The sequence below is a fragment of the Saimiri boliviensis genome, chromosome 6 (assembly GCF_048565385.1).
Source record: "Saimiri boliviensis isolate mSaiBol1 chromosome 6, mSaiBol1.pri, whole genome shotgun sequence".
Classification (NCBI taxonomy): Eukaryota; Metazoa; Chordata; class Mammalia; order Primates; family Cebidae; genus Saimiri; species Saimiri boliviensis.
In genome coordinates, this window is record NC_133454.1 from 43,750,268 (window position 1) to 43,772,226 (window position 21,959).

Consider the following 21,959-nt stretch of genomic DNA (forward strand, 5'->3'; position numbering starts at 1 on the left):
CACTGCACCTGGCCTACAGTTCTTATACTGTCGTTTTCTCATAAAATATCCTTCCTCCTGTCTTTGTACACTTTTGCCTGGCAGATTCCTATTTTTAGAGATTAAGCTCAGAAACCAACTATTCCAGGAAGCCTTTCCCTTTTCTCTCTACCTCTCACTTTCACTCTTACCCTGTCCTTGGGTTCCTAAATCATCTTTTGTTATACCCATAAAATAGTTGTAACATACTAAATTATGTATTTTTTTTGTATCAGGATTTTTTTCTTTTTTGAGACAGTATCTTTCCCTGTTACCCAGGCTGAAATTCAGAGGCATGATCTTGGCTTACTGCAACCTCCGCTTCCTGGGTTCAAGTGATTCCCTTGCCTCAGCCTCCCGAGTAGCTGGGGGCTACAGGTGCGCACCACCACATCTGGCTAATTTTTGTATTTTTAGTAGAGATGGGGTTTTGCCATATTGGCCAGGCTGGTCTCAAACTCCTGGCCTCAAGTGATCTGCCCACCTTGGCCTCCCAAACTGCTGGCATTAAAGGCATGGTCCACCATGCTCGGCCTGTTTCTTTTTTAAAAAAAATTTTTAGAGGCAGGGCATTACTCTGTCACTAAGGCTGGAGTGCAGTGGCACAATTGTAGCTTACTTTAACCTTGAACTTCTGAGTTGAAGTGATCTTCCCTCATCAGCCTCCTGAAAATTAGGATTACAGGCATGGGCCACTATGCTCAGCTGATTATTTTATTTTATTTTTGTATAGGTGAAAGCTTGCCATGTGGCCTAGTCTGGTCTTGAACTTCTGGCCTCAAATGACCCTCCTGCCTTGGCCTCCAAGAGTGCTAGGATTACAGGCATAAGCCAATATGCCCATCCCAGTCTCTTCTTTTAAACTCTAGATTCCTTTAGTCATTAGGTGAGACTGTATAGGTATGCATGAGTCAATTAATTGTTTTGTAATTTATTCTGAGAGTATTGGGAAACCATTAAATAATTTAAGTATGGGGTAATATGATGTGTCTTGAGTTTTAGCTGCTTGTCTAATAGATTAGAGGGTTTGAAGAGTAGATTCGGTTTGGTGTAAGTTCTGGAGCCTGATTTCCTGGCTCCAACATATACTAATTGCATAATCTTGGATCCTTTTTCCCTAAGTTCCCCGTCTGTAAAATAAGGATAAAATAGTAGTACTTTGAAGTTGCTGTGAAGATAAATTGAGTTAAAAGAACTTGGAATACTATCTGGCTGGTCGCAGTGCCTCATGCCTGTAATCTCAGCACTTCGGGAGGCCGAGACAGGTGGATCACCTGAAGTCAGGAGTTTGAGACCAACCTGACTAACATGGTAAAACTCCCTCTCTACTAAAAATACAAAACTTAGCTGGTGACACATGCCTGTAATTCCAGCTACTGGAGAGGCCGAGGCAGGAGAATCACTTGAACTTTGGAGGCAGAGGTTATAGTGAGCCGAGATTCCACCATTACACTACAGCCTGGGCAACAAGAGCAAAACTTCATCTCCAAAAAATAAATAAATAAAAGAATAGTATCTGGCACATAATAAGCAGTCAGGTGTTATGTTTTGTGTTATTATTTAACAAATATTTGTATGCTGACATCATCCTAGGCACTGGGCCATAAACCATTATGAAGCTGAATTGGACTAGTGAAAAAAGCATTCAAACTAATATGGAGACAAAACTTTGGGCTATAATAGTGGCTCTAAAAATTGGAATGTAGGCCAAGCACAGTGGCTCATGCCTATAATCCCTGCCCTTTGGGAGGCTGAGGCAGGAGATTACTTGAGTTCAGGAGTTCACAGTCAGCCTAGACAACATAGGGAGGCCCTGTCTCTACAAAAAATAAAAAATTAGCAAGGCATGGTAGCACACAACTGTGGTCTCAGCTAGTTGGGAGACTGAGGCAGGAGGATCACTTGAGCCCAGGAGGTTGAGGCTGCAGTGAGCTGTGTTCATGCCACTGCACTCCAGACTGGGCAACAGAGTGAGACACTGTCTCAAAAAAAAGAAACAAAATAATTAGAATACGAAACAATTTGATTATTGACACGTTATAATTCTGGAGATGCTTTATTTGGATTTGACTTTTTTTATAGTAGAGACTCCATTGTAAATTGAATGAATCACTGAGGGACATTTTTTGAATGAATGATTCTTCATTATGACCCTGTTCTTTTGTTGTAAGTTTCTCTGATTTACAACTTGGTATTTTATTTTATTTTATTTTATTTTTATTTTTATTTATTTATTTTTTTTTTTTTTTATTTATTTTTGAGAGGGAGTTTCGCTCTTTTTACCCAGGCTGGAGTGCAATGGCGCGATCTCGGCTCACCGCAACCTCCGCCTCCTGGGTTCAGGCAATTCTCCTGTCTCAGCCTCCTGAGTAGCTGGGATTACAGGCACGTACCACCATGCCCAGCTAATTTTTTGTATTTTTAGTAGAGACGGGGTTTCACCATGTTGACCAGGATGGTCTCGATCTCTCGACCTCGTGATCCACCCGCCTCGGCCTCCCAAAGTGCTGGGATTACAAGCTTGAGCCACCGCGCCCGGCCTATTTTTATTTTTTTGACACAGTTTCACTCAATCGCTCAGGCTGGATTTTAATGGCGGCATCTTGGCTCACTGCAACTTCCGTCTCCTGGGTTCAAGTGATTCTCATGCCTCAGCCTCTCAAGTAGCTGGGATTACAGGTGTGCACCACCACGCCTGGCTAATTTTTGTATTATTAGTAGATACAGGGTTTCACCATGTTAGCCAGACTGGTCTTGAACTCCTGACCTCAAGTGATCTGCCAACCTCAGCCTCCCAAAGTGCTTGGATTACAAGCGTGAGCCACCGCACCTGGCCTACAACTTGGTAATTAAGAAATTAACTTTCTGAACATGCTGTACTAATACTAAATATATTTCTAAAATGAAGGACCTTTTTGTAAAATACATCAGTTTTATAAGTTCTGAGTTTTTGTATATCAATTTATGATAGCTTTTGCTTTTGTTTTTTGTTGGTAATTGCTGTGTAAATGGGTAATATGTCGAGAAGCTAGGATATTTGCTTTATTGTGATTTAAGTGACTAATTTTCTAAAAAGCCAAAATAGGCTGGCCCACATCCCAGCATTTTGGGAGGCTGAGGCAGGAGAATTGCTTGAGGATCAGAGTTCAAGCCCAGACTAGGCAACATAACAAGACTCCGTCTCTACCAGAAATTTAAAAAGTTAGACAGGTGCATGCTTGTAGTCCTAGCTACTCAGGAGGCTGAGGTGGGAGGATCCCTTGAGCTCAGGAGTTAGAGACTGCGGTTAGCTGTGGTTGTGCCACTGCACTCCAGGCTGGGTGACAGAGTATATAACAAGACCGGGTGTGGTGGCTCACACTTGCAATTCCAGCACTTTGGAGGCTGAGGCAGGAGGATCCCTTGAAACCAGGAGTTCAAGACTAACCTGGACAACATAGGAAGATTGTCTCTACAAAAATTTTTTTTAAAAATGAGCCGGGTTTGGTGGCATGCTCCTGTAGTCCCAGCTCTTGGGAGACTGAGGTGGGAGAATCACCTCAGCCCAGTAGGTCGAGGCTGCAGTGAGCCATGATCATGCCACTGTACTCCAGCCTGGGCAACAGAGTGAGACCCTGTCTCTAAAAAATAAAAATAAAGTTTTTAAAATAATTAAAATTGAAGTGATAAAAGAATATATAACTCTTGTGTTAAAGAATTTAAAAGATTTGTAGTTGCTTTTGCACAAGAAAATACTAATAGTTAACTTTGGAGAGTGACATTAGGAGATGGAGACATGCTTTCATAACTAAATTTTATGTGGTAAGTAGCAGAGAATTAAAGAGGAAAGCAATGACAAAAGAAAATAAAAATAGGAACAAATGTATATGTGAGGCAATTTACAAGAGTACTTGGTTTATATGAGTGAATTCAAACACCAGTAGCTTGGTTCTAATATGATCCATGGAAACTGTACTACAATAGAACTTAAAATGAGTTTTGTCTCAGTTCTTGTTTCATTATTAATGATTGTTTACCTACTTTATATTCACAGGGATGTGCATGCAGTCTGTCTTTGGGATGATAAAGGCCCAGCAAAAATTCATCAGGCTTTAAAAGAAGATATTCTTGAGTTTATTAAGCAAGCACAGGCAGTAAGTTCCACATGTTTATTTTAGACTTGTTTTAAAACTAGTCAGATAATCATATTTTATAATTTTGAAAGTAGGAGTTCCTGAAGTAATTTCAAAATATTGCATTGACTTTTGACATGTCTGTGAAAGAATTTTATTAATGAAATGATTGTCATTAGTTGGATGATTTTTTTTCCCACAGTGATACTTCTGTCAAGAGAGTACATATTATCCTTAATTAAAAGATGTTATAGTGAATTCAGTTTTTATGATTTTTAGAAGTCCCCACCACCATTATTTTTTGGCTACACATCAGTCCACACAAATCTGTATTTTTCTCTCATGACTAATACCTCTTCTCAAGTTGACAGTAGTTTCTTTAATTCCAGATCCTTCTTTAGTTGTAAATTCTTTTTTTTTTTTTTTTTTTTTCTTTTTTTTTTTTTGAGACGGAGTTTCGCTCTTGTTACCCAGGCTGGAGTGCAATGGCGCGATCTCGGCTCACCGCAACCTCCGCCTCCCGGGTTCAGGCAATTCTCCTGCCTCAGCCTCCTGAGTAGCTGGGATTACAGGCACGTGCCACCATGCCCAGCTAATTTTTTGTATTTTTTAGTAGAGACGGGGTTTCACCATGTTGACCAGGATGGTCTCGATCTCTCGACCTCGTGATCCACCCGCCTCGGCCTCCCAAAGTGCTGGGATTACAAGCTTGAGCCACCGCGCCCGGCCAGTTGTAAATTCTTTAGGTTGTCCTTTGTATCGCTGTTGCTGAGCTGAAATTCAACACTCTTGTTTTGTTATTATGTATAAATGGCTAATTATACTGAAATGAAGACAAAGCTCATTTAGGCATTAGATCAGTTATGCAAGAGTTTGTTTGTTTTGACACCTTGTAATGTTGTTTTAAGTCAGCTATGGCTATGTCTCTTACCATTTTGAGGAGGAGCCAAAGGACATGAAATTATTTTCCTTTCTATAAAATGAGGTCTGGGGGCCGGGCACAGTGGCTCAAGCCTGTAATCCCAGCACTTTGGGAGGCTGAGGTGGGTGGATCACGAGGTCAAGAGATTGAGACCATCCTGGTCCACATGGTGAAACCCCGTCTCTACTAAAAATACAAAAAAATTAGCTGGGCATGGTGGCGCGTGCCTTTAATCCTAGCTACTCAGGAGGCTGAGGCAGGAGAATTGCCTGAACCCAGGAGGCAGAGGTTGTGGTGAGTCGGTATCGCGCCATTGCATTCCAGCCTTGGTAACAAGAGCGAAACTCTGTCTCAAAAAAAAAAAAAAAAAAAAAAAAAATGAGGTCTGGGGCAGATCACAGTAGCTCACACCTGTAATCCCAGCTCTTTGGGAGGCCAAGACAGCCGAATTGCTTCACTTAGAAAATTAAATGTTTCAATATCAGAATTTAAAACTATTTTCTTAGAACTAATTTAGAGATTTGCATTGGAAAATGTATCACATTTTCTTTTTATGATTTGATAAAGACAAATTGTTTATTTCAGATTGATAGAGTTTTATTCTTCAGTTTCTGGAAATAACTTATAAAGAATTACCTTAGGGCCGGGCGCGGTGGCTCAAGCCTGTAATCCCAGCACTTTGGGAGGCCGAGGCGGGTGGATCACGAGGTCGAGAGATCGAGACCATCCTGGTCCACATGGTGAAACCCCGTCTCTGCTAAAAATAAAAAAATTAGCTGGGCATGGTAGCACGTGCCTGTAATCCCAGCTACTCAGGAGGCCGAGGCAGGAGAATTGCCTGAGCCCAGGAGGCGGAGGTTGCGGTGAGCCGAGATCGCGCCATTGCACTCCAGCCTGGGTAACAAGAGTGAAACTCCGTCTCAAAAAGGAAAAAAAAAAAAGAAAAAAACAAAAACAAAAACAAAAAAAACTAAGGTAATTCTCGACCTCCTGATCCACCCGCCTCGGCCTCCCAAAGTGCTGGGATTACAGGCTTGAGCCACCGCGCCCGGCCTTGTTTTTGTTTTTTTTTGAGATGGCATCTCACTCTGTCTTCCAGGCTGGAGTGCAGTGGTGTAATCTCAGCTCACTGCAACCTCCATCTCCCGGGTTCAAGCAATTCTCCTGCCTCAGCCTCCTGAGTAGCTGGGATTACAGGGGTGTGCCATCACACCCCGCTTTTTGTTTTTTTTATTAGAGACAGGGTTTCACTATGTTGGCCAGGCTCGTCTTGAACTCCTGACCTCAGGTGATCCACTTGCCTCGGTCTCCCAAAGTGCTGGGATTTCAGGTGTGAGCTGCCGTACCCGGTCTACCTTAGATGTTATTAACAGATGTTAAAAAACATACTCAACACTGGCAAAAAAAATATGGAAGGGTTTCACTGTAACATAACTGAATAAAGTCTGGAAATGTAGACCTCAACAAGAACCCGAGAATAGGATTTAGCACCACTAATTCAGAGCAGTTAATAGGAATAGCAATGCCAGACATGGGTATATAACTTAAGAAGACTTTTTAAACTCTTAAGGATTTTTTTTTTTTTTTTTTGTGACTCATTTTACTAGGCAATCTTCAATTGAACATACATTGTCAGTAAGGACCAAATCTCCCAAATGGTTGAAAGGCAATATGCATTGAAATGTTTATAACCTTTTTAAAGAACAAGAAAAAGAAGTAAAAATAATAAACATGCGGATTCTTCTTTTTTTTTTTTTAACCTGGATTAATACATCTGTTTTATTTGTTTACAATTCCGTGGCTTAGTAATTTGGGCTGCTCTTAGCTGATTTTGCCTAAGCTTATTAATGCAGTAGCAGTGAGCTGTGAACTTTACCAGGACATAGTGGTCTAAGAGAGCAGTAAAACATATATGGTTTTTGGTGCTGGCTTTCTCTTCCCTGTGTAGTTCCTCATTCTCAAGGAAGCCAGCCTTTGGGATGAAAGCAGAATCTACAATACCTCTTCACAGATAGGCTTAGAAATCTCACCGTCTTACATCTGTGGCATTCTGTGGGTCAACGAAAATCACAGGACCAGCCCAAACTCTAATAGTGGGAAATAGACTCCACCACCTTTTAAAAAATTGAGATAAAATCCATGTACCATAAAATATACCCCCTTAAAGCATATGATTCAGTGGGTTGTATATTTCCTAAAGTTGTGCAACCATCACCCACTAATCCCAGAATATTTTAATCAACCTGTAAAGAAACCCTGTATCTATGAACTCTCACTCCCTATTACTCCTCCCCCACCCCCACCAAATCACTAATCTGCTGTCCATGGATTTGTCTGTATTTGACATTTTCAGTATTGGGATCATAATATATATCCTTTTGTGACTAGTTTCTTTCACAATATTTTGTTTCTCTCGCAATATTTTGTTTCTCTTTATGGCTGAATGATGTCTATTGTTTGGATATACCATATATTGTGGGGTTTTTTGGTTTCTTTTGTTTTTCATTTGTTTAGTTTTATTTTCTTTTTGAGACAGAGTCTTGCTCTGTCACCCAAGCCAGAGTACAGTGGCTCAGTCACAGCTACTGTAGCCTCAACTGCCAGGGCTCAAGCAGTCCTCCCACTTCAGCCTCCTGAGTAGCTAGGACCACAGCCACGAACCACCACACCCAGCTAATATTTTGTATTTATGGAGATGAGGTCTTGCTGTGTTGCTCAGGTTGGTCTCAAACTCCTGAGCTCAAGCAGTCCTCTGGCCTCAGCCTTCGAAAGTGCTGGGACTACAGGTGTGAGCCACCATGCCTGGCCCATATATGGTTTATCCATATTTCAACTGATGGATATTTGGGTTATTTCTACTTTTTATCTATTTTGAATAATGTGGCTGTGAACATTCATGTGCAAGTTTTTTTGTGTGTGAACCTGTGTTTCAGTTTCTCTTGGATATAATAGAGTTTGTACAATAATTTAAAAATTATGTACAATTTATATTTTGGCATGAATATGTTTTGTTCTTAATTTTTCAAAGCAACTGCATTTATTTCAAATTGATACACCTCTTTTTTTCAGCGAGTATTGAGCCATCAAGATGATACAGCTTTGTTAAAAGCATATATTGTTGAATGGAGAAAATTCTTTACACAATGTGACATTTTACCAAAACCTTTTTGTCAACTAGAGATTACTTTAATGGGTAAACAGGGCAGCAATAAAAAATCAAATGTGGAAGACAGTATTGTTCGAAAGGTAAGACCATTTTTCTTATTGTTTTCCTAATATTCTTCAGAAAGAGGATGATTTGGAAGCATTTGAAAATAATTTGAACTTTTAAGTGGGTTTTTCTACTTCACATGTAAATTGCCTTTCAGCTCTTATTAGATTTTATTGAAAAATACTCTTTTTCAATAAATGTCTTTAGCGTCAATCTTCTTTCATCTTTTTATGTGGTCTTAATCTATAGATCTGTGTCTTCAACCATTACCTCCTTTACTTTCCTTTTTACTTTCTCCTTTTCCTGGTATTTTTGGTATTCGATTTCTCTATTCTTTCTTTTTACTCTTTTTTTTTTTTAATTGAATCTCACTGTGTCACCTAGACTGGAGTGCAGTGGTGTGATTTCAACTCTCTGCATCCTGGGTTCAAGCAATTCTCCTGCCTCAGCCTCTCAAGTAACTGGGACTATAGGCACACACCACCACGCCCAGCTAATTTTTGTATTTTTAGTGGAGACTGGGTTTCGCCATGTTGGCCAGGCTGGTATCAGACTCCTGACCTCAGGTGATCTGCCCACCTCAGCCTCCCACATTACTGGGATTACAGGCATGAACCACCACACCCAGCTTATATTCTTATTTTACTAGAAATTAAATTACTTTTCTCCTCTCTCAAAAATCTTCTTTTATTGGGTTACCTTCTGATAACTTTTTGTTTAATTGTAGCTAAACTGCTATCATCTCTATAATTTCCCTTTTACTTAATTCCAGCTATTACAAAGTCAGTATATACTGTGCTTATTTTCTATTTTAAAATTGTGTGAAGTAACCAGTCATGATTTAATGGAAAGAACTTGGTGCTCAGTATGAAGGGTCCTGGGTTCCCTTTCAACTCTTCAAACTCTATTTTGAAGAGTCCTCATTTTCATATATCTTTCTGCTTGTAAGAATCAAATGGAACCATAGATTTGAAAATTTTAAAATGCCATTTGAACTTTAGTCAACTTACTGTTTGTTATGATGGTTATATAACAGACTCAGGCATTACAGTAGTATAACCTGGGCATTGTTGCCCCATCCTAGCCTTAAAATTTGCTCTGATGTTGACAGGGATACTGTAAATTTAGATACCCAGTGGTTCATCAGTGATAGAAATCACTGCAATATGGGAAATCTGTGCCAAAAAACCAAAAAGTGAAAAACACTTCTGACTGCTATTTAATTTGCAGTCTCATAATCTTGTCCTCTTTTTTTGTTGTTACTCCTTTAAGTTTTGCCATTCTCCATGGGTTGTAGGAAGCAGCGTCCACTTAGTGATTAAGTGTATCAATTCTGGGACCACAGTTGTTGGATTCAAATCCCAGTGTCATCATTGATGAGATGCTTGAATGTGGAAAGTTAGCTTTGCTATCTGTACCCCAGGTTTCACATATCTAAAGGGGGGATAATCATAGTGCCTATATCAAGATTGTGAGGATAAAATGAGTTATATGTGGAATACATAGAGCAGTCCCAAGCACAGAATGAGTGTTATAAAAGTGTTAACTCTTGTTATTATTGTTGCTGCTATTAATGTATCTCCTACATCTGAACAAGTGTCTTGGAGTACTGATATAATCACCAATATGTATATATCATTTTTATCATTTTAATGGAACATCTAAATGGTAGATTTCGATACTCTTTTATAAGGTCCAGTATCAGATTTTCAGTTGGTCCTTTTTGCATTTTTTTATGTATCTGTACAAACATATGTATATGTCTGTTTCAAACACACCAATGTATCTGAAATTCAACCATGGAACTGTAGGAAAATAAACATTTTCCATGTATTATCATCATTAACTTTTATAACCACTTGAAGTTTGCACTACCGTTTTGACCACTTTACTCTTAAGAAAGTGGGAAATAAGCAACAAAGCTGGGATTCAAATCCTATTATGTTAGATTCTGAAACACTTTTTCTTTATTTATTTTTGTTTTGTTTGAGATGGGGTCTTGCTGTGTTGCCCAGGCTAGAGTAAAATGGTGTGATCTTTGCTTGCTGCAGCCTTGCCCTCCTGGATGCAAGTGATCCCCCACCTCAGCTTCCCAGGTAGCTGGGACTACTGGCACTGCCACTATGCCTAACAAATTTTAGTATTTTTTGTTGTCGTTGAGATGGGTCTCACTGTGTTGCCGAGGCTGGTCTTAAACTCCTGGCTTCAAGTGATCTTCTCACCTTGGTCTCCCAAGGTTTTGGGTTTACTGGCATGAGCCACCATGCTGAGTCGATACGTCTTCTTTACCATTATGCTGCATATACTGCTTCCCTGAAGTATTCAAGTGACTGCAGCCTAAGTGTTTTTGAGACAGGGTCTTGCTCTGTCACCCAGGCTGGAGTGCAGTGGCATGATCTCGGCTCACTGGGACTACAGGCATGGACCACTACACCTGGCTAACTTTTTTTTGTGTTTTATAGAGATAGGATTTCACCATGCTGCCCAGGCTGGTTTCAAACTCATGGACTCAAGTGATCCACCTGCCTTGGCCTCCCAAACTGCTGGAACTTCAGGCATGAGCCACTGTACCTGGCTCAGGCCTAAGAATTTGATTTTCTTTTTTGGTGTTTGTACATGATATTTTATATATTAGTAATTGAAAATTATGTTACAATTTGTTCTTGTTTTCCTAGCTTATGCTTGATACATGGAATGAGTCAATCTTTTCAAATATAAAAAACAGACTCCAAGATAGTGCAATGAAGCTGGTACATGCTGAGAGATTGGGAGAAGCTTTTGATTCTCAGCTGGTTATTGGAGTAAGAGAATCCTATGGTATGTTCTGAACTTTTAGGACCATAATTTCTGTTTCATGGAAATTGTAGGGCAGTTATGGAATAGCACAATCAAAGCTACGTCTACTTTTTGTACTAGATGCTTTTTTTTTTTGAGGCAAGAGTCTGTGTTGTAGCAGGCTGGAGTGCAGTGGCGCCATCTCGGCTCACTGCAACCTCTGCCTCCTGGGTTCAAGCGATTCTCCTCCCTCAGCCTCCCGAGTAGCTGGGACTACAGGCAGCTGCCACTGGATAATTTTTATACTTTTAGTAGAGACAGGGTTTCACTGTATTGGACAAGCTGGTCTGCTGGTCTTGAACTCCTGACCTCATGATCTGCCCACCTCTGCCTCCCAGAGTGCTGGGTTTACAGGCGTGAGCCACTGTGCCCAGCCTCGATGCTTTTTTTAAAAGAGTATACAAATGATATTAATTGTGCTTAAAAGAATGTATAATAATTCATATTCGTGTGGTTAATGCTTATTTTCTACATGCTATTAATTTCTTGGCTGACAGGTCTTTTTAGTGAACTAAATTAGATATATAGATTTGAATATATAGCTCATAAAAGGTAACTAGTTCATTAAAAGGTTAGGTATTTATGTTTTCAGGAAGTAAGTTACTTCCATGAAGAGCAATGAAAAGGAGAGCATGTAGGAGTACATTCTCTCTTCTAATTTGTTTCCTGTGACTTAGAGTATGTTTCTTCCCCACCCTTCATCCTCCTCCTGGAGGCCTTTCTTAATTCCCAGACTAAGTTAAGGTCTCACATTCAGTGCTTCACAGTACCTGTGCCTCCTTGGCGTAGTACTTTTGTTTAATTGTGTTGTTAGCACTGTGTCTTTACTGAACATAGAATGCATGTGAAAAATCACTCTAGTTAAGTTTTGATTGAGTTAATGAACCTATACAGTTATTTTTTGACTGGCTTTTCTTCATTGCCCCATATTCCTTTGATTATCAAGTCTTTAGATTTTCATTAGCAATGCTCCTGAAATTTGTTTTTACTTGAACTGCCACCAGACTTTAAACTTTACATGTAGAGTTTTGAAATGGTCCTCTTTTTTTTTTTTTGAGATGGAGTTTCACTCTTGTTACCCAGGCTGGAGTGTAATGGCACGATCTCGGCTCACTGCAACCTCCGCCTCCTGGGTTCAGGCAATTCTCCTGCCTCGGCCTCCTGAGTAGCTGGGATTACAGGCACACACCACCATGCCCAGCTGATTTTTTGTATATTTAATAGAGACGGGGTTTCACCATGTTGACCAGGATGGTCTTGATCTCTTGACCTCGTGATCCATCTGCCTCGGCCTCCCAAAGTGCTGGGATTACAGGTGTAAGCCAAGGCACCTGGCCTGAAATGGTCCTCTTACAGTGATTGTATTCCTATCATTTAACCCATCTGCTGCTTATAAGATTGAGGTTTAAGTACTATTTTATTGGTATTATTTCTACTTACCCCTTAAGTGATAGAGCATGCCTTTTTTTTTTTTTCTTTTTCTTTTTTCTTTTTTTTTTTTTTTTTTATTTTGAGACAGAGTGTCGCCCCATCGCCCAGGCTGGAGTGCAGTGGCACTATCTGGGCTCACTGCAACCTCTGCCTCCCAGGTTCACGTGATTCTCCTGCCTCAACCATCTCAAGAAGCTGGGATTACAGGCGTGTGCCACCATGTACTAAAAAATACAAAAAAAAAAAAAAATCAGCTAATTTTTTTGTTATTTTAGTAGAGATGGGGTTTCACCATGTTAGCCAGGATGGACTTGATCTCCTGACATTGTGATCCACCCACCTCGATCTCCCAAAGTGCTGGAATTACAGGCATGAACCACTGCGCCCAGCGTTTTTTTTTTTTTTTTTTTTTTTTTTAAAGGAGATGGAATTTTGCTCTGTTGCCCAAGCTGGAGTGCAGTGGCGTGATCATGCCTCACTGAACCTCCACCTCTCAGACTCAAGCAGTCTGCCCATCTCAGCCTTCTCAGTAGCTGAGACTCCAGGCCTGTACCACCATAACTGGCTAATTTTTTTTCTTTTTCTTTTTTTTTTTTTTTTTTTTTTTGAGACAAAGTCTTACTCTCTCCCCCAGGCTGAAGTGCAGTAGCACACTCAGCTCACTGCAACCTCTGCTTCCCAGGTTCAAGCAATTTTTATACCTCAGCGTCCTGAGTAGCTGAGATGACAGGTGAATGCCACCATGCCTGGCTAATTTTTGTAATTTTAGTAGAGACAGAGTTTCCCCATTGTGGCCAGGCTGGTCTTGAACTCCTGACCTTAAGTGATCTGCTCACCTTGGCCTCCCAAAGTGCTGGGAGTACAAGTGTGAGCCATTGTTCTTGGCCTTAATTTTTTTGTAGAAACATTGTTTTACCATATTACCCAAAGCATCTTCACAGCCCTTTGTAATTTACTCTTCTACCTTACCATCTTGTTAGCCTTGCAATCCACTTAGACAACCTAGTCATATTTTCTTGTGCTTTTCTGCTTCTATTTACTTACCTTAACTAATCTCTATACAAATTCTAGTTTATTCTTTAAGATTCGGTTTCCCATTGCTTCTGTGAATGTTTTCTTGATTATTCAGTTAGAAGTCAGTCTCTTACCTATTCAAAAATAAAATAGTCTATATTATGTTTTCTTTAGTATTCAGTTAGAAGTCAGTCTCTTACCTATTCAAAAATAAAAGTCTGTATTATCTGTATCATTTATTTGTTACTTTACTGCTTTGTGCTTTTATCTTTGTAAGTTTCTTATGGAGAAGGATTTTGTCTTATATAATTATATGTTCTCTTCAGCATTATTACCTCGCACATAATGACTCCTTAATATTTATTCTCAAAATATTGATTCTGATCATAATTGGAGTAATATTTTATTTTCTGTTTTTCAGTTAACCTTTGTTCTAATCCTGAGGATAAGCTTCAGATTTATAGGGACAATTTTGAGAAGGCATACTTGGATTCAACAGAGAGATTTTATAGAACACAGGCACCCTCATATTTACAACAAAATGGTGTACAGAATTATATGAAATATGTAAGTTTGAACTTAGTATGTGATAATTTGAGCAATTCTCTTGATAGTCTTAAAATGATTGCTATTTTGCTTCTGGACAGGCAGATGCTAAATTAAAAGAAGAAGAAAAACGAGCACTACGTTATTTGGAAACAAGGCGAGAATGTAACTCCGTTGAAGCAGTAAGTAATTTAATTTGTACAATTTATGGGATTATTTGAAATACAGAAGCTTAGGAATGCCAAATAAATGACGCAAATAATATTATTTAACAACCAGCATTGTTTTTTTTTTGTTTTTTTTTTTTTTTGAGACGGAGTTTCGCTCTTGTTACCCAGGCTGGAGTGCAATGGCGCGATCTCGGCTCACCGCAACCTCCGCCTCCTGGGTTCAGGCAATTCTCCTGCCTCAGCCTCCTGAGTAGCTAGGATTACAGGCACGCGCCACCATGCCCAGCTAATTTTTTGTATTTTTAGCAGAGACGGGGTTTCACCATGTTGACCAGAATGGTCTTGATCTCTCGACCTCGTGATCCACCCGCCTCGGCCTCCCAAAGTGCTGGGATTACAGGCTTGAGCCACCGCGCCCGGCAACAACCAGCATTGTTAGTTGATTTTAGTTCTTTTTGCTGGTGAGCCATAGCACAGCTTCATAGAAGGTGTACCTTATTCATAACACATTGATTGTCCTTTGGAACTGGTATTCAAGATCAAATCTATTTCCATACCTGTTCTAGAATTTACTATATTTAATATAATTAACTTTTGGTAATTTTTTTTATATTTTACGCATATCTAAGTTAACCATTTTTGTGATTTTCATGTTGCAAGTATATACGCTCCTTGGAGATAAAGTTGATTCTCTTTTCTTGTGGCAGTTACGTTCTCTAAAGTGGCTGCAAACACCGAACTAGTGAATAATGAATCATTTATGCCTAGGGGATATTTCTTCTCCTTCTGGGAAGATGTTTTAAACTTCATTTATCATGTGATAAAATATTAATAATTATTATTTTACAGACAAAGTCTTGCTCTGTTTCCCAGGCTGGAGTGCAGTGGTGCAGTTATACCTCACTGTAACTCCTGGGCATGAGGTCCCCTCCTGCCTCACCCTCCTAAGTAGCTGGGACTACAGGCACATATCCCCATACCTGACTAATATATATATATATATATATAATTTATTTATTTTATTTTATTTTTTGAGACAAGATCTTGCTTTGTTGCCCAGGCTGTTGTGCAGTGGTGTAATCTCAGCCCACTGCAACCTCTGACTCTCAGGCTCAAGCAGTTCCCCTGCCTCAGCCTCCTAAATAGCTGGGACTACAAGCTCATGCCACCATGCCTGGCTAATTTTTTTATTTTTAGTAGAGATGGGGTTTCACCACTCTGCCCAGGCTGGTCTTGAACTCCTAAACTCAGGTGATCCACCTTGGCCTCCTGAAGTGTTGGGATTGCAGGTGTGAGCCACTGTGCCCAGCCACTTGGCTAATTTTTTTTTATTATTATTTTTCATAGAGAGCAGGTCTTACTATGTAGCCCAAGCTGGTTTTGAGCTCCTGACCTCAGGCAGTCCTTTCTCTTCAGCCTACCAAAATGCTGGGATTATGGGCATGAGCCACCATACCTGGCCCCAAAATATTAACAATTTGGTAAAAGCATCAGCTTTTTATATTATTTTATTTATTTTATATTATATAATCTGCTTATTTTAAAAAACTGGTCAGTGACAGTACCATGGTAGGTGTTTTTTTTTTTTACATGAAGAACTGACCTTAGGGTGCGTTAGTATAAAGAGAGTTAGAATCTAGTTTGGACAGTCTTGGAATTGCTCAAACACATAGTAGTATTTCCTCTAGTTCCTTTCAGTCTTTGGAGCCTAGGAACTAGATTTAGATTTGCATTCTTAGGCATAACATTATAGCTTGCCCATAGTTAAATATTTTCAATTATGAATGAGATTTAAATTTTTTTTTTTACTTTTGATTTTCTTTTTTTTTTGTTTTTTTTTGAGACCGAGTTTCGCTCTTGTTACCCAGGCTAGAGTGCAGTGGCACAATCTCGGCTCACTGCAACCTCTGCCTTCTGGATTCAGGCAATTCTCCTGCCTCAGCCTCCTGAGTAGCTGGGATTACAGGCACGCGCCACCATGCCCAGCTAATTTTTTGTATTTTTAGTAGAGACGGGGTTTCACCATGTTGACCATGATGGTCTCGATCTCTTGACCTCGTGATCCACCCACCTCGGCCTCCCAAAGTGCTGGGATTACAGGCTTAAGCCACCGCACCCAGCCTTTCTTTTGATTTTTTTTGGCTTTGTCCATCTTAAGTGGTAGTTATATTTATTTTATTCTTTGTTCAGAAATCACACTGAGTTGGATCTCTTTTCCCTTTGGTTCTTTTAGTTTTTGTTTTGCTTGTCCTCAGTTTGCAGCATATATCTTCTTTGAGTGGTTAAAATAATTTTGATAATGGTGAAAGGAAGAATAATTTAGTTGTTATTTGTAGAAGTTCTTTATAGAGATATAAATACAGGTTTGGGCTACATTAGAAGGCAGGGAAGGCTACTGACTTTTCTTTTTAACAGGTGGGCAACAGAGTTGTCCCAAAGGAAGATTAATCTGGTGATAGGAAGGATTGAAGATTGGAATGGGGAAGAGCTGGAAATAAGTAGAAAGCGTTTACAGTAATTCAGGCAAGGTATTAGGCAGACCAAGTTGAGTTACAGCAGTGGGAATGGAAAAGAGAAAAGAGAAACTTCTTAGAAGACGGAAAAGAGAAACTTCTTAGAGGTAGAACATTGTTATCACATGAATAGGGCTAGCTATCACAGAGAATCAAGCCAATAATGTTTCTGAGGTTTCAGCCAGGGAGAAATGTGCTGCTACTGAGAAATTAAGTATAAAAATAAGTCTTAGGGAGAAAAGATGAGTTCATTTTGGAGGATTTGGGTATTTGTAGTAGATCGGTATGCCTGTAGCACCTGGATGGGGATGTTATGGTTCTATAAGGTGAAATTGTTCCGATCTCCTACTATATAGGTTAGTTGTATCATAGCCACATTAAACTTATGAATTTTCAACTATAAAGGACCAACTTAAAGAACGAGTCCAGAATAGCTGTGACTGTAGGTGCATGCCACTATGCCTGGCTAGTTTTTTGTATTTTGAGATCAGGTCTTACTGTGTTGCTAAGGCTAGTCTCATACTCCTGGACTCAAGCAGTTCTCCCACGTCAACCTCCAGAGTGCTGGGATTACAGGTACAAGCCACAGCACTTGGCAGTAATGGCCAAAAGTTTGAAATGAAATAGGATATTTGCATAGTTTCAAAGTATCTTCCCCAAGATATTTACTAAAGGAGAAGCCTGAACACACCATCTTAATTAAGTGATCAAGGTTAACATCATCAGTAGTAGGACATATTGACATACCCCTTGATATGATGCACTAAGAATACAATATTATTTCTGTGTTATTCTTGAGTTTTATTCTGTACGTTTTATTCAAAATGTGTAATCTTGCTGTAATAATGAGGAAATATTATAACAATTGCAGATTGATAGCCTACAAAATAACTGACTAGTATTCTTTAAAAGTGTCAAGACTATAACAGACTGAAGGACAAAGGAACTGCCACAAATTGGAGAAGAGTAGGAGAAATAACAACTAAATGTAACTCACATGGGCTTGTGGATAGGACCCTGGAATAGGGGAAGGACATTAGTGGAAAAACTGGTGAACTGAATAAGACGTAGAGTTAATTGATAGTATTGTACCAATACTATTTTCCTTGTTTTGAATTGTTGTACTGTAGTTATTTAAGATGTTAATGTTGGGAGAAGTGAGGTGCTGTTTTTCTGGCAACTTTTCTGTAATCATTAACCAAAATAAAGAAGTTAAAAAAATAATACTATGAGGAGTGCCTTTTTGTGGAGTGGTGCAGTCTCTGCTTACTGCCTCCTCTGCCTCCTGGGTTCATGTGATTCTCATGCCTCAGCCTCCCAAGTAGCTGGTATTACAGGCATGTGGCACCATGCCCAGCTAATTTTTGTATTTTTAATAGAGACATGGTTTCACCATGTTGGCCAGGCTGTTCTCAAATTCTTGACCTCAAGTGATTGAACCACCTTAGCTTCCCAAAGTGCTGGAATTACAGGTATGAGCCACTGCTTCTGGCTAAGAATGCCTTTTTTTTTTTTTTTTTGGTCTGGGAGGCAAATGGAGGTCATCATCTAGTGTTTTCCTACATTGAACCAATTCATTTTAACTTAAGCTAGAGGTTGAAAGACTAATTTTAAAGTACTTTTCTCATGTGTACTGTAATTAGAGAACTAATTTTTGTTTTGCTTATAAGCCAAAATATTTTTGCAGCCTTGACATATCCTATATAGTCAATAAAAGTTACTCCAAGATTTTTTTCTCAATTTTTTATATGTAAAATGTTTAGATGTTAAGTTTATTAATATCAAGATAGTATCTTTATGATCACTTTATAGTTATTCTTTAATTTGCTTGTCATTAGTTTAACAGATTCTGACAGATTAATCAATGAAAGTTGTTTAAATATCACAACATAAGCATATCAATAAGCAAAAGATGGGGAGCAAATACACTTCTTTCTCAAAAGCCTAGACTATATGTTAGAAAGTTGTGGAAATAAGTCTGAAAAAGCAGGAGGTAGATTTTTATCTCATTGTGAAAGACATTTGAATTTCAGGTTAATATTTTTGAACTGGACTCTCTAAACCATAGATTTTTAGTGAGGGTGGTATCTACCTCTAGAGATCATTACAAGAATTTCAGAGGCGCCGGGCGCGGTGGCTCAAGCCTGTAATCCCAGCACTTTGGGAGGCCGAGGCGGGTGGATCACGAGGTCAAGAGATCGAGACCAGCCTGGTCAACATGGTGAAACCCCGTCTCTACTAAAAATACAAAAAATTAGCTGGGCATGGTGGCGTGTGCCTGTAATCCCAGCTACTCAGGAGGCTGAGGCAGGAGAATTGCCTGAACCCAGGAGGCGGAGGTTGCGGTGAGCCGAGATCGTGCCATTGCACTCCAGCCTGGGTTAACAAGAGCGAAACTCCATCTCAAAAAAAAAAAAAAAAAAATTTCAGAGGCATTTTTTTTTTGGTTATTACAATGTTTAGATAGTATGTAGGGATCCAGAGATGGTAGACAGCTCATAGTGCTCAGACTATCCCACATAAACAAGAACTATCCCACATCCAAAAGGACTTTTTCTTCCCTTAACTTACACAATTAGAAGAAACAAAATGACTTTTATTTTTTCTAAAACAAAAGTGGAATATCCCACTGGCGGCTGGGCACAGTTGGCTCACGCCTGTAATCCCAGCACTTTGGGAGGTCAAGGTGGGCAGATCAAGAGTTTGAGACCAGCCTGGCCGACATTGTGAAACACCATTTCTACTAAAAATACAAAAATTAACCAGATGTGGTGGTGTGCACCTGTAATGCCAGCTACTTGGGAGGCTGAGGCAGAAGAATTGCTTGAACCTAGGCAGCAGAGGTTGCAGTGAGGCAAGATCAGGCCATTGTACTCCAGCCTGGGTGGTGAGTGGAAACTCCGTATCAAAAAAAAAAAAAAAAACAACAAATGTCCTACTGACCACTTATATAAGTGAAAATACTGTTTATACTTTTTTAAAATTAGAATTTAATTTTGTTTTGCTTATAAGCCAAAATATTTTTGCATGATACTAATACATGCTGCATTTTCCAGGGGTGATATTGTATGAGTTAAGGAAAGATATGATACCTTGTTTCGTTTGGAATATGAAAACTTTTTTCACTGTCACAAATTTATATCCCCCATAGGGGATTTTGCTCATGGTTTTGAGTCGCCAGTATACTCACGTTGACCTGCATTCATAGTTTTCACATTCCCACTGATGCAACATTGGTTCAAGTGTCTGACAACTTTATTGTCTCTTTTAGTTAAGTTCTGTCCAAGCATTTACAGGTTGAAATGCTTACTAATTATTAAGTACTTTTCTTTGATTTCTCATATATATTGTAATTAGAGAACTATATTGACGCTTCTAACATGATACACACATAGCTCCTTTCAGGATTTGTTATAAAAGAGAATGCTGGATCTGATAGGTTTGAGAACCAGTGATTCAATGATGGAGAATCAATGAAAGTTTATGATTAAGGCATCAAGACTGCATTTTTGGAGAATTTGTCCACCATGGAGTGTGTGACAGAGTTTGAAGAGTTTAGAAACTTGCTTTTAGCTGTCTTGACTGATTTAATGGAGTTTTGAATAGATATATGATGACTCAGAAGTGGAAAGGAAGGGATATAAGAGGCATTTGGAAGAAAGAACCAGTTAGTAGGCTTGAAGGATGATTGAGGCTGATGAAAGACATGAGCCTGGGTTATTGGAAGAATCTGAGTAGAGAATCAGAGAGCAGCTAATTTTGAGTACCTCATCAGTTTTAGAATAATAATTCTATTAGTAATAGAACATGTGTACATAATAATCATTCTCCTTGTACAGTGCTTTTTGAAATGTAATGAAAATCACTGTCTTTAGCATTATATCGGTAATGATGAATTACAGCTTTTGGTCAGACTAGTGTTTTTTTTCTACTGGACTACCTTCCTTTTAGTATGACATTCTGTGGAAATGTAAGTAAAAATTATTTAAAGTTTCTTAATTTTTTTTTTTTTTTTTTTGGCAAATATGCCCTTGGTTTATTAGAGGATAGGATCCTATAGTTAGAGATTACAATTTTCCAGTTTTTCATTACATCATTTTATTGAGCATTTAGTCACTCTGCAAATGTCTTTACAGTGAAGCTGAAGGGATACAACATAAACAAAACAATATCTTTGCTTTTATAGAGCTAACATTCTAGTGCAGGTCAACAGATAAGGGCAAGTAAGCAAAGGAAAAGTGATTCTTTAAATAAAATAAGAGTAATGCTATAGAGTATATTGGTGGTGGTAATGCTTCTGCTGCTGCCTTTACTTTATGAAATATGGTCAGCAAAGGTCTCTTTGAGGGAATTATATTGGCGTTAAGACCTGAATGGTAGAGAGCTAGCCTTCTGAAGATCTGAGACAAAAACATTTCATGCAGAAGGAAGAGCAGTGTAAAGACTTTGAAGCAGGAAGGAGCTTAACTATTTTAGGAATAGAGAAAGGTTAGTGTGGCTAGATATTTTAGCAGGTGAAGGGTGGAGAGTGATGCAAGACAAGGGTAGACACGAAAGTAGAGCTTAATGCAGTAAGCTATTAAAAGGTTTTTAAAAAGTAGAGAACTGATCTGATTTCCATATTACAAAATAGCGTTTGGGTTGCAATATGGTATTTAGACTAATAATTTAGGTGAGAGATGTTGGTGCCAATAGAGATGGATATATAAGAAGATGGTTTCAGGATAATTTTGGAGGTATATCTAATAGGTTGCTTCGGTTTTACAAATGAGGAAACAAATTCAGAAATGTACAGGAGGTTGCCCTCACACAGATAGGAAGTGGTGAAGCTGGGTTTCAGTTGAAGTCGAATTCTAAATCCTGAGTTCCTAACAATACTGTTAAGCACTTTAGAATACATAAAGAAGACATATAGTTTGGTAAATAATTTGGGTATATATATTGCACGAATATATATATAATTAGCACTCTTGGTTGCAAGGGACAAAACCCATCTCAAAAAAAAACCAAGTAGATCTATTGGTTCGTGTAAATTTCACCATGGACAGCGCTAGAGTAAGACTAAAAGGAAGGAACTGTGGATTCAGAAACTTGAAGTACTGCAAGGTCTTTTAGGTATGTGATGTGATATCATAAATATTATGTATTTGGATAAATATTTCTGCTGGTCTGCTTTATTATCACTTC

General features: G+C 39.0%; 1 protein-coding gene across 3 annotated transcripts in view; it reads left to right on the forward strand.

Annotated features, from left to right (window-relative positions):
* The window catches only part of CUL5 (cullin 5), a 109,134-nt gene that overhangs the window by 37,256 nt on the left and 49,919 nt on the right, over positions 1–21,959 (forward strand). For all 3 annotated transcript variants that reach the window (XM_074400521.1, XM_074400522.1, XM_003923744.4), the window contains 5 exons: positions 4,052–4,151; positions 8,122–8,298; positions 10,939–11,080; positions 13,965–14,110; positions 14,191–14,271. In XM_074400521.1, the coding sequence (XP_074256622.1) occupies positions 4,052–4,151; positions 8,122–8,298; positions 10,939–11,080; positions 13,965–14,110; positions 14,191–14,271 (646 nt within the window). The remainder of the gene's footprint in view (positions 1–4,051; positions 4,152–8,121; positions 8,299–10,938; positions 11,081–13,964; positions 14,111–14,190; positions 14,272–21,959) is intronic.